Source organism: Amblyomma mixtum, chromosome 1 (genome assembly GCF_055824585.1).
Source record: "Amblyomma mixtum isolate Tamu chromosome 1, ASM5582458v1, whole genome shotgun sequence".
Taxonomy (NCBI): Eukaryota; Metazoa; Arthropoda; class Arachnida; order Ixodida; family Ixodidae; genus Amblyomma; species Amblyomma mixtum.
Window position 1 is genome coordinate 83,911,428 of NC_143012.1, and position 13,085 is coordinate 83,924,512.

General features: G+C 47.6%; 1 protein-coding gene across 1 annotated transcript in view; it reads right to left on the reverse strand.

Moving 5' to 3' along the window:
• LOC149367023 (WD repeat-containing protein 36) overlaps nt 1–13,085 on the reverse strand; it is a 63,298-nt gene that overhangs the window by 17,099 nt on the left and 33,114 nt on the right. Inside the window, exons 11-14 of the mRNA XM_089553611.1 lie at nt 6,571–6,685; nt 4,208–4,373; nt 3,526–3,634; nt 1,310–1,389 (exon numbers count right to left, since the gene is read on the reverse strand). Of these exons, the coding sequence (XP_089409737.1) occupies nt 1,310–1,389; nt 3,526–3,634; nt 4,208–4,373; nt 6,571–6,685 (470 nt within the window). The remainder of the gene's footprint in view (nt 1–1,309; nt 1,390–3,525; nt 3,635–4,207; nt 4,374–6,570; nt 6,686–13,085) is intronic.

A 13,085-nucleotide genomic window follows, 5' to 3' on the forward strand; every position in this document is an offset into this window, starting at 1 on the left:
CCACACCCATCCCTCTGTTCTGTCGCCTTCATAAGTCTACCAGCATGAGCTCCGCCATTTCGTTTTGCTCTACTCTGATATGCAGGAAAGCTTACTTGCGCAATTTCGCATGGGGCTCCCAAAGGGGGACTGAGCTGAGGTGTCACTGACTTGCAGGCAGGGAAAGCGATCGTGTATATATCTCGTGTAAATATCAGTGGGGTCTGGCTGACACTACAAACATACCAAGTACACTGGTTAAGCTACAGGCTAAACCTGATGCAAAAAATTCAGGGAGTACTTTGTTGGCCTAAAGTGCGGTGAAGCGGTAGTCTTAAGCGTGGTGTTGCTGCTTGTGTCACTGATGTGTGGTTAAGATGTCAAGCTTCCCCTCTAAGAGTGGAACGCGACAGCGTCTTGCAACGCTGCCAGGGAGTCCACAGAACGCCATCGCCCGTTCGGCTTGCTCGTTGGTAAATTGGTTTTTGAGGAAAGGAAATGTATCTGTCTTGCACACCTCAGGGGAACCTGAACCTCGCAGAACAAAGGCACCTTACTCACTAGACGCACCTTTGTTCATTCCAAACCATCGAGCTGGCATGGTGGAGTGGTTACGTGCTCGTCTCGCACTCAGGAGACCCTGGTTCAATTCCCCAATTGGGCAAATTTTCTACTCGGTTCTACTTATTTACCTGGTCTGACTAAAAAGATTAATTAGGCTAATTGGGTAATTAAGCAATTAAGCAATTAACTAAACTCAGTCCCACTTACTTGGAGCATCACCATACGATCCGTTTAATTGGTTGCATGGTTACTAGCCAAAGTACAATTGGCCTAAATTGAAATTCGCGCACTGTGACGTCACGACCATTTCGACCAATTGAAAAGCGTGACATTTCTGTCGACAGCTCCTGCGTACAACGATGAGGCATTAAAGGCTTCCGCCTTAAAAGTCCAAGTCCCAAAAGCACTGCATAGTGGTCAAGCAACTCACGCTTTCATGGCTCTAACTGTAATTCAGCAAGACAGTTTAACAGATAACAAATGAGTTGCTCTAATACGAGAAAAAAAAGACAATAAAAGAACTACTACGAGAAAAAATAAACGCAAGGACGTCTAATTAAAATATATGTTGGCAATGTGACAGCATTTGATACTGTTGATGCCTTTGCCGGAAGTGACTGGCGGGGCTAGTGAGACCAAGGTTGCTCTTCCCGCACTTTTCCCATACACCACCTGCCATGGTTGGCTGGCGGCAGGTGACACCAGCTGGCAACCATGGTACACTGATCCGGGAACACCGATCCGGGAACACCGTCCCGACACTCACCAGCCTGATGGCAGATCCCACGTTCGAATCAGCTTGTCCATGGAGGAAGTCACCAACCAGCGGGCATCAGGGCTGAAGGCCTGAGGCCAAAAAAAAAAGAGAACAGAGAAAACAAGGAACATGCATCTTTGCATGAAACAAAGAAAGGGCACACAGGTCCTAAAGGGGGACACTGGTCTTAGACCTATTTTCCTTATTTTCAGTCCAATCCTAATGACACTGCACCACCTTGCTCAGATTTTTATACCGATTTCCACAATGAAATTACCTTTCTCGTAAACTAGCCGGTTCCCAAGATAATTAATTTTAATTAGTCATTCATTAGTATCTCGGTGCAAAAAAAAACTGCTCAATAAAAAATCATTCTTAATCCATGGCTACAGAGTATGGTGAGTAGAGAGTGCGATAATCAAAATCATTTTTCCATTTTACCCTCATTAGTAATTTTACAGCACTTATTCAAGGTGTGAATGTAATGCATCAATAAACTTTGAGAAATTATGAATTTTTGAAGTGCGACTGAACAAATCTGCTTCGATTATTGCACACACTGTGCCTTCAGCTTCCCCTAGCAAACAATATGACATCTATATCTCTGCTAGATGTTGAGATATCGACATGCTAAGAGAGCCAGATGTCCAAAATTTTCATGCCATTAAATTCCCTGCTCCTGCATAAATTCAGCCCACTAATGATCTGAATATTAATTATGGTCAAAATGTTGATTTCTTGAAGGAAAAAATTGGTACAGTTGGAAAATAATAGCTGTAGATTCCACAAACGTCATTTTTTGAAAATTAATTTTCTGGTCATTTTTTGGTCTTAAAGACCAGTGTCCCCCCTTAACTAGAGCTGAATTACCCTCTGTTCTGCGTAACCACAACCTCCGAAGTCCTATGACACTAGTAGCCCGAGGATGTGTGTTCATTTAAGGTTGCACAGTGCTGCTATTTTCCTTTCTACACCTCTGCAAGCAAGCGCTTTTTTCACTCCCAAGCTATTTCAGCTGCACACTTCTTTTCTGCTGATGTTTCATATTCTGCATTCACTCACGACACTTATGTATGTTTATACGTCATTGCATGTACAGTCTTTGTCAAAAGTATACATCCCAGCTTCTGAGCCCTGCAGAGCGGCTCCTCTTGAATTCTCAAGGGCCCGAATCTCACGAAGGAGGAAGGAACCTAAGTCCATAACACTTACGACTGCCAGATGTGCTTAACAGTCCAGCTAGAGGGCTTAGAAGCAAACCCTTCGGGCTGTCTATTTTTGACAAAGACTGTACATGTGTATGCATTCAATGCACAACATTCATTGCATTATATGGAAAATTAAATGTTTTCAGAACCAAAATAGCAGGTGCATTCAATGTGTGAGAGTGTCCATTATGCAATTTAGTGCAGTACTCCCTTCATTTATCGCAATCCTTTGTTAATGCCTGCATTCACTGCACTGCTCACTCCTTATGAAGTAGCCTTTCTGCTACTACCCAAATCAAGCCGTGGTCTTGTGGCAGAGCACCCGCCTCGGCTTCGGGAAGTGGTGGGTTCGACTCCCGCCGCCGGCCGGGTACCCACCGGTTTTCTCATAATGGGTACAAGCTATGCCCCGGCCTGGTGCTCGACTTGCCAGGGTTGCATTGCTTGGGAAAGGAGCCTGCGCCTTCAAATCCTGTCACTGTGGGCAGAGAGTCACGTGGACATCATTCAAGTCGTGGCGTGCCCTTTCGGGGACAACCTAGTTTCGAGCACTCAGCCTGCAAAGGTGGTTCGTGTTTCACTGCAAAGTGAAGAGTTCCGACTCAAAACTCGTACGCTCTAGCCAGTGTGTCTCAAGACGCACAGGTTCAAACTACTGTAAGCGATCCTTCGTTCCGAAGAGAAAACTTCAGAGTATCACAGCTGACTAGACATTCCAGTTTTTCCGGCTGTCTGACTTCTCCGAAACGTACACCCCTAAAGCAAGCCGAGCGCCAGGCCGGGGCACGCTTGTACCCATTTTACCGGTGGGTGCCCGGCGGTGGGTTTCGAACCAGCCACCTTCCGCAGCCGAGACGGGCGCTCAAACCACTGGGCCACGACTGTGGTCTAGTGTCACCCACTCCTGCCTAATGCGTGAGAGTCGGGCGGTGGAAATCAATGAATTACTTGGAAGAAGACGTCACTGAAGTGCAGTAAAGATCAGCGTGTACAGAGTGACAGCAAGGCAGGTCTCACCATGTCAGTGACCTGGCTGTAATAGCTGGCAAAGGCTCGCACGACCCGACGAAGCTCCACGTCCACCACACAGACAGAGAAGTCATCAGAGGCAACAGCCAGCATGCCACTGCAAGCATAAAAGGTGAGACTGTTGGCTCACACAAGAAGAAGCTAATTCATTGATCATGCTTTGCAGTTCATGTCCTGAATGACTTAGCAAGGCAATGTCATCAGAGAATTGCAAATTACTTAGATATTCTCCATTAACTCTTATCCCCAACTGTTCCCATTCCAGTCCCCGGAATACCTCCTGTAAGCAGGCAGTAAATAACATAAGCGAGATCGTGTCTCCTTGCCCGACACCTTTCCTTTCCTTTCTTAGCGTTACACCTATCATTTTTCTTTGCATAGCTCGCTGCGCTGTCCTTGACATAAGCTGAACCCTCTTTGTTAGCCTCCACGCTTCTGCCCCATAGGTGAGTACTGGTAAGATACAGCTGTAGCATACTTAGCATGTAGCATGTCTTGTATACTTTTTGCATGTAGAGTACAACTAATAATTACCCCTTGCTACAAGTTCTGCACTGTATACAAGCCAGTGCTGGACTGGCATGCCTAGTATTGAGCACTGCACTAAATAAACTATTGTTATTATTATTCAAACTACTTCCCATAATGATCTGAAGTGAAGGTCACTGACCTTTCTCGGTGCAGGCATGCCCTGGCCACGGGAGCGCTGAGTGCCACCTCCGTCAGCAGTCGGCCATCGCGGAATGCCCAGAACCGCAGGTGGCTGTCGGCGCCCCCTGTCACCACAACCTGGTTGAGTGCATCGGAGGCAACGCCCCTCACGGCCCCCTCGTGGGCTGCAAAGAGGAAAAACCACCAGAACAGGTGAGTGGATGTGCTACCCTTTGAGCACAGAGTGGTGGGAACAGGCAAGAGCCTTTTGTGCTAGCAGGCTTTCTAAATTCAATATGGAGCAGCTTCCTCGTGTTTTGAGGCACAAGCCCGACACTGAGAATGGAGGTAAAAGTGCAAATTGTACGCGGGACATTTCAGCTATCTTCAGCCAAGGTTTAAAAACAATACGCTGGACGAAAATTTGATTGGTTTGGCTTATGGGGGTTTAACATCCCAGAGCGACTTAGGCTATGAGGGACGCCGTAGTGAAGGGCTCCGGAAATTTGCGACCACCTGGGGTTCTTTAACGTGCAATGGCACATAGTTGTAGACAGTCGTCTTGCACAGGTTTGCATATTTATTTGTGCAAAACTTGTGCAGCATGTCAAGAAATGCCCAATTCCACTGTTTTCCTATATGTACAGGGTCCGTCAAAAGTTCCCAGGCCACATGGTCCGCTTTTCATCGGTATATCCTGGCACTTAAGATTCCGATAGAGCTATCAAGGTCCTCAGATGGTAGAACGATCCTTCTTCTATTCTCTACAGATATTTTGAGCTTCGAGGGTATCTCAATAGCCCAACTATGCTGCTCAAAAGCAAACCCTGTGGCCTTGGAACTTTTGACGGACCCTGTACATAGTGCAGCTTTCTTTTTTTTTTTTCCATTTTAGCTGGCGATTTGATATTTCCACAGCTCTGCCGAGAAGACATCCGTAGTTTATGCCTCCCCCAGCACTATGTCGGCAATGTTCCCGCCACTCTAAAATTCTCCCTAGGATGACTACACAAGACACTCATTTGAATCTATTTTGGACAGAACAGGCAAGTAGAGTACCCCAACACTACTGCATTAGGCACAACCCACTTTCCAGTGCCATCTCTGTGTAAAACCTCAACATATATAAGCCAGCAATTCACCCAGGGGTGCAGTTGCGCCCCTGAGCAAGCCTTGAAGCCAAAAAGAAAATACAGAGAGTGAAGAACAATGTCAGTTCCAAATCAAGCCAGATATGAACAAAACTACTTGGGCTCAATGCAGCCAAATCAAAATGCCAATAAAGGGCTTCACAACACTGATAAACAATTACCATATTTACAAGACTGCACGTCGACCTATCTTTTTATTTTGCAACTAGTACAAAGTTGGGGGGTCGACTTACAGCTCGAATCCAAGCTTGGCACCACCAATAAAGGCGAGACAAACAAGATATCAGAGATACTGCGGCATGATTCAGCATATGCCTATTCTGCGTCGTTGTTGGAAAGAATTTTTCTTTTTTCTTTTTCTTTTACTGTGCACTTGGCACTCAGGGGACTGTTGACAGTTGATGGAAGGGCCATTGTATCAATCATGGCAGCACCGCCACCCGGAACGGCTTGACTTCCAAGGAGTGTCATTAGCTGGTGGATCAGCTGACAACACACACACATAGTTTCTCTCTGGCACTCTTTGGCTATGTTCGGCACATCTGACTGGTTGCCAGCCAAGTTTTGCCAGTTTTTACTGTCGTGCTTTGTCAATCGTCACGAGTGCTTAGAGTCCGGTAAGCGTTCAACACTTGTTCACAGCTAGTACATTCAAGAGGGCTGTCATCCTTTGCGCCAAAGAAACCAACTGTGCACCAGGCAGCAAGCTTGACATTTTGAAACGTGTAATGCTGGTGTGGCAACGGCAGTGAGGCAAAATTTTCAGACGTTCCGCACGATGTCGTGACGAGGTTGTTTGCAAAGTGCGGGGATTTACTGGACGACGACAAGCTGTAGGACCGCACCAGCGATGACGACGACAGCATCAGTGAGGATGATGGCACAAGTGTGGTCGAGTTGTCCAGTGACTAATACATTTTCATTGTGGAATATGCCCATGGGCCCGTCATTCCTTTTTTTTCCTGAGATGCGACATGAGGGGGGGGGTCGCGTCTCAGTCGAATAATAATCGCATAAATACGGTAAATATGAGAGCCTAGGCTCGCACATGACCCCACACAAATTCTTAACCATTAAAGCTAGTAACTAGCTGCAAAATATAAAAAGCAACGAAGTACTATCAAGAGAGAACACAATCAGAAAAAAAAAATAAAGCTTCTCATTTCTGTCCGTACATTAACTCTTTAACCAGTGACAGCCGCTAATATCATGACCTGATAACTGCACTCACCCAGCTCCTTGCCATAGGCCATGCGATGGATACCCGACTGGATGTTGAAGCGGTCCACGTGGCCCGAGCTGTAGCCAATGGTCACAAAGTTTCCACAAGCACTGAGGGACACACACTGCACGAGGAAAAAAAAAAAAGCATGGGCTCGAACACGCAAGCAAAAAGGAAACACCACCAACAACCACACCAATCTGCAGCCTTTTAACACTGATGCAAGATTCTAGATCTGCAAACAAGCACTGCTTGCCTCTTGTAATACTAGGTGTCAAGATAGTCAGTAAGCTAACTTTCCACTCAGATCAAATGAGCATTACCAGTCGGAAGTCTTCAACTTCCTATGGCTTTTTTGTTTACAAAGCGAATGCCTCATAGGCGACACCTGTTGAATAATACAGAGCCTCCACTCTTGATGAGGGGTGATTACACAGAATGTTGCACTGCATATGGGTAATGGTTATATATACTCACTACAACACTGTCCGGTGTTTTACAGAGGCCAGATTTGGAGATAGCGATCCGAACTTTGGCACATAAAAGGTCTTAATATATCAACTTAAAACAGTGCGCAGGGACAGGACACAGTCGAGAAACACACAGACACAGCACTGACTGACAACTAAGGAATTTACTGCTTTGCTTGCAATAAATACAGAAAGTATCGTCTAAAAATACAAAGAAAGCCTTGGAATCGTCATTTTGTCACTTCTGTCGTCATTGCTTGTCCAGATAACCCATTTCTTTTTTCGTCAACGTTAGTGATGGTGTGCTTACGCAGGTGGAAGGATTCTTCTGAATGATGAACGCTTCGTATATCTCTCGCAAGAGCTTTCGGGGGTATCTTCTTAGAAACTTGCAGCGTCGAAAGTGTGGAATGCATTTGCAGTCCGACACGTGTCCCGCTAGCTTGCTGCCATATCCTTTTTCGATGTTGCCGACGTGTTCCATGAGACGTATGTTGACGCAGCGTCCTGACTGCCCAACTTTTGACGCCCAGCATGACAAGGGGATCTTATAAACTACATCACTGTCGCATTCGGTGAATTTGTCTTTGTGCTTTGTTTTACAACGTGCTGTTTTTCCAGCGCCTTGGTTGACCATTTTGCACAACTTGGATAATTTGCTGGGCGCATTGAAAACTAAGTCCATTCCAGCTCACGCCACCACTTTCTTTAGTGCGTGGCTGACACCGTGGACATATGGCATGACGGCTACCTTCCGCTCTACTTTTTGGGGCTTCTCGGGGTTCGGTCGCCGGAACTCTTTCAGTAACTTGAAGCCACGGCTACAGATGAGATCGTCCGGGAAACCAGCTTCACGTAACCGTGTCAGCTGTGTCTGGACGCTTTGCTGCTGACGGTGAATGCAGGATCTATTCACGGCACTCCTCAATGCGCCTGTGGCCACAGCTCTTTTTACCAGCTTCGAGTGCACCGATGAATATGGTAGCAGGACAAGCAATGACGACAGAAGTGACAAAATGACGATTACTTGGCTTTCTTTGTATTTTTAGACGATACTTTCTGTATTTATTGCATGCAAAGCAGCAAATTCCTCAGTTGTCAGTCAGTGCTGTGTCTGTGTGTTTCTCGACTGTGTCCTGTCCCTGCGCACTGTTTTAAGTTGAAAAATGAACCAACTGGCCCCGCTACTTCCCATGATGTCTTAATATAAACAGTTAAAAATACATCTACCTATTGAAGCTTACTGTGCAACAAGAACAACTTTTTACTTAATCAACAGTTCAACGTACACAGTTCCACATTAACTAGCATTTACTCTGCTATACACATGCCCTATCAATAAATTATACATATAATATAGATTACAGATACACAATACATATATACAATGTATATTATACATAATATACATTGTCACAAATCCAACTAGCCCAACATCTAACTCTTTTAAACCTATCAATAAAGTTTAAGCTACGTATCCTCACTTCATCTTTGTCCTTTCTTGAGTGGCATCGAAAATTTGAAGGGGACAATTAAGCTCCACCTTAATGATATTGTGACGAAGAAGACAAAGCTGGCAGTGGCACAACATGGAGCACACGCACTAGGCCAGCGGCCATTAAAATCACCTCCATCGTTCAGCGTGCCTCATTTGTCGGCTGGCCGTCACGTAACAATATGACGCGACAGTTTGGGTTAATGCCAATACAGTCGAACCTCGATGTAACGAACCTCAATGTAACGAAATTCGCGATGTAAGGCATTTTTTTCATTTCCCAATCACTTCCCCATTGAAAACCATGTATTTTTTTTCGCGATTTAACGAAGTAATTTTGCTCCGCACTTTCGATGTAACGAAGTCCTTGCGCATCGCATGCATGTGCCAGGAGCTACCTTGACAGTCGAATGAGAGCTAAAAGTTTAGCCGAGACGAAACGCAGTTTGTATTTGCCCTTTTACGCGCCAATTTCACCGGCAGTGTGCGAGAACGTACCACCGCGCCATCTGTCGTGCGCATACAAAGCCCGCGGCATGGAAGTTTCAAGACGCGCCGCGCCATGACGCCACTGGCGAGCTGTAGACTCTGAACGTGAAAGCGCAAACCGGAATTTTCTTGCAGCGTCCGTTCGTTTTTTTTTTTTTTTTTGCGTGCGATGTCCTCGTAGACAACAACAAAAAAAAGTCATCAGTGTTGACAAACTCGTGGAGCTAGTGTGGTCGTACCTTTAAAACGGGTGAGCGGCGAAAAAAAAAAAAAAAAATCTCTGCCTCTCCCATAACCGAGAGTAGAGTAAGCATGAAATGTTTACGGGCCTAATGTCATCTCGGTGGACACCCGAACCGCACCGTACAGGAAGGGAGGAATGCCACCACCCGTTCAGCGCATGCCTTGCCATTTGGTTTTTTGAGGAAAGGAAATGGCGCAGTAATTCTCTGCCATCTCGGTGGACACCCGAACCGCACCATAAAGCAAGGGAGGAACGCCACCACCCATTGGCGCGATGCCTTGCCTTGCCCTTTGAACGCAGTGCTTCGCTTCTCCCCCGGGCCCCTGTGCACCTGCGCAGCTTTGCTTCGATGCGCGAAGCCCCTAAGAGATCACGTACGACAACGAAGTGTACGTGGCATTTATGTGCTTTTTGCAGGCGTTATTAGAAATCGGAAATTATAATTCCGTGCATTATCAAACGCACAGCGCGACTGATATCTTGATAAACATTGAGAAGGCACTGGCAGCAGTTATTTTTTGTGACTCGTTTGGAGACCAACCGTTGCTTGCATGCCGGTCGCGTAGGAGGGCTTAGAGAGTCTCGTTAAATCTCGTTAAGTCTCGTACGGTGCCCGGATGTTCTCGTTTCAGAGCCCGGATGACTGGAATTCAGTGCCCGGATGACTCGATTTCAGTGCCCGGATGACTCGATTTCAGTGCCCGGATGACTCGATTTCAGTGCCCGGATGACTCCATTTCAGTGCCCGGATGACTCGATTTCAGTGCCCGGATGACTCGATTTCAGTGCCCGGATGACTCGATTTCAGTGCCCGGATGAGTGGATTTCAGTGCCCGGATGAGTGGATTTCAATGCCCGGATGAGTGGATCTCGGTCTCGGCGTGACGTCACCACACTGCCGACAACGGGGGCTAAAAGCATTTCATGCTTAAAACGTGCCCTGGCAGAGGAGGCGAGTGGCGAAGGGGGTAGAGGGGAGGCGTGGCGTGGGAGGCGCGCGCGGTGCATTCTGGGTGGGCGGCTTCGGCGCGCTCTCGGCGCGGCCCGCGCGAAATGCAGCCGCTTCGGCGCGCTCTCGGCGCGGCCCGCGCGAAATGCAGCCGGCTGCATTCCGCGCCAGGCGCCGTCAGAGCGCGCCGGTAGCCGCCGAACACGCTGGCGATCGGGCGCCGCTGTTTCGCGGACGTGACGTCGCCGTGCCGCGCGCGCACGCGCGCTCGCGCTACGTCGGAGTATAGACCAGATTTTTTTACCCTCGCACGCAGGCTGCGGACGCGCGCCTACTCTCTACGCCAGTCGCCATCTGTCGGCGCGCGCGGCCCGAGGGACTGCGGGTCGCGCCGGCGCCGCGCATAGAACGCATGTTTACGTGTTCGCTTCTGCCGTTTTGTGCTCCATCAGCTAACGTATGAGGGTGTGTGCTGTGCGTCACTACTCACATTTGCCCTCTTCCAGACAGTGCTGCGGTTATCTTGTGCGCAGTTACTCGTCAACGTGACATCCGAGGGTAGTCGACCAGGTAGTGTACCGACTGGAAACCGGCACTTCGAAGCAGATTTCTGCGCTGTCGTGTCGTTTGTTGTCGCCTTTTATGTGCAATATCATCTATGATAATTTTATGCATCAGAATATAGATCTATTGATTTGACTCAGTGGAATAGTAACTGGATAGGCGAGCTGCAGACTGAAGGTTGTCCCGACGGAGCGCGTGTTTTCGATCACTAGTACGTGTTCGGCATCCTTGCGCTGAGCTTGCTCTTGTTCCCATTAAACACATTTCATGCACAGGATTGTAAGCACGACCGCTACCGAATCCAGCTGCTTTTCCCGCACACATGTCAGAGGTATCTGGGGGGTAAAGGTTTATCTATACTATCTTTCTGCTGTTGGTATCTACCTTAGCTTGGTTTGGTTTATTAAGGTTTTACGTTCCAAAGCGACTCAGGCTATGAGGGACGCCGTAGTGAAGGGCTCCGGAAATTTCGACCACCTGGGGTTCTTTAACGTGCACTGACATCGCACAGTACACGGGCCTCTAGAATTTCACCTCCTTCGAAATTCGGCCGCCGCGGCCGGGATCGAACCCGCGTCTTTTGGGCCAGAGCAGAGAGCCGTAACCACTGAGCCACCGCAGCGGTGCGGTATCTACATTATTCATAGGAAAATATGCGCGATTTCATTACATTTTCCACACTTAGCCAAACGCCTACGCAACGCTCTCACACGCGGCGAGAGCTCCTGAATAACATAACGCGACTTCGGACCTCAGAATTAGTGAAAGCTGGATTAGCTGCTCATATCTATTCAAGCTTTTATAAATTAAGCGAAAGTACATTTTTATGCACAAGGTTGCATAAACCATGACAAAATTTGTTTTCTGTTGGCGCTGCGACTCAGTTGAGCTCACAGCGGTAATTTGTTGATAAACTGGCGCGGCGACAAGAAAGCCGTTTGTGGAAGTGGGGGGGGGGGGGGGGGGGGCTTTATGGCCGGCAGGAAGGAATAAGAGTGCATGGGAATTGGAACTGCATACTAGCCGCACACCTAATTCTTGATATTGAATAAAAAGTTTCTTTGCGGTGGAGCACCAAGACGGAATTAGATATAAGCACGAGCGCGCTCTAAGCGCCGGCACAATTAACCTGAATGTCAAACTAAATGTCATTAAAACGCGTCAATGTTATCGCTTTGATAACGTAAATACTTCCTGCAACACAGCCACGCAGCGGAAGTATGCTCGACAATGTTTTTTTAGCGCCCGAAGCGCGGCTATATGCAGGCGCGGCCGCGGAACTGCCGCAGCCCCGCAGTCCCCAAAGAAACGCCCGCACCGCGGCGCGCCAGTCGGTGCAAAATGGCCGCGCCCAGGAGAGGCTCAAAAATCTGGTCTATAACCGCGCCGCGAGCACAATCCCACCGCGCCGGCGTGAGCGATGCGAACATTTTTCTTTATTTTTCTCTGATGCGTCCCCGGCTGCAAATGTTCAATGCTGATGATGATGATACCAGTAGCGACATCTTGTGGCGGCTTTCAGTACTAGGCGCTGCGCTCGTTCTTTTGCTATGCGCACACGGAGAAAAATGATGCCGTCGCGGTGTTTGCTATCACTCATTATGCTCCTGATGTAGAAAAAAACATCCGGTGCCCTTGTTAGCGATACTATTACTCGATTTTCTTGTGTATTTCCTCAATAAGTGATTTACAAGTTCCCATCAACAAGCAGTGTTCCTGAACCAGTTATACTTTATTTTGACAGCTGAAACATGGGAACCTCGACGTAACGAAATTCGCGATGTAACGAAATTTTCGGCTGCAAGTAGGACTTCGTTATATCGAGGTTCAACTGTATATGCGGAATTGGTCACCCTCGACTTCCTTAGATCCCTGGGAGTCTTCATATCACTCGGGGCGCAGTAATGCGGTGGTTAAGCGATGTGCCACTGCCCTGCGATGGCAGGTGCTGCGATCGGCGGGGCTTGTGGGACCCAGGTTGCTCTTCCCGAACAACCTCTCACAACCAACCATAAACTTAACTGCCACCTGCCACGGTGGTCAGTTTCCTCACAATCTAGTGGGCAGGGTGTGATGATGCCACAATGTCACATGACCTAGGTGGCTCACATAGGTTGCTTCTCCAGAAATTTTTTTTTGCTCACACTGCCGACGACACCAGGTTATATGCAGGATGGAAGCCTTAACGCTATTGCATTAAAGTCAGTCTTAAAAATTCGAGGTCACTGTTGCACCCCGTTGTTGGAGTAATGCAAGAAGCAGTGATGCTTCCTCATTTCAAGTTGTTTCTTTGTTTTTAATTAGTTCTTTAAT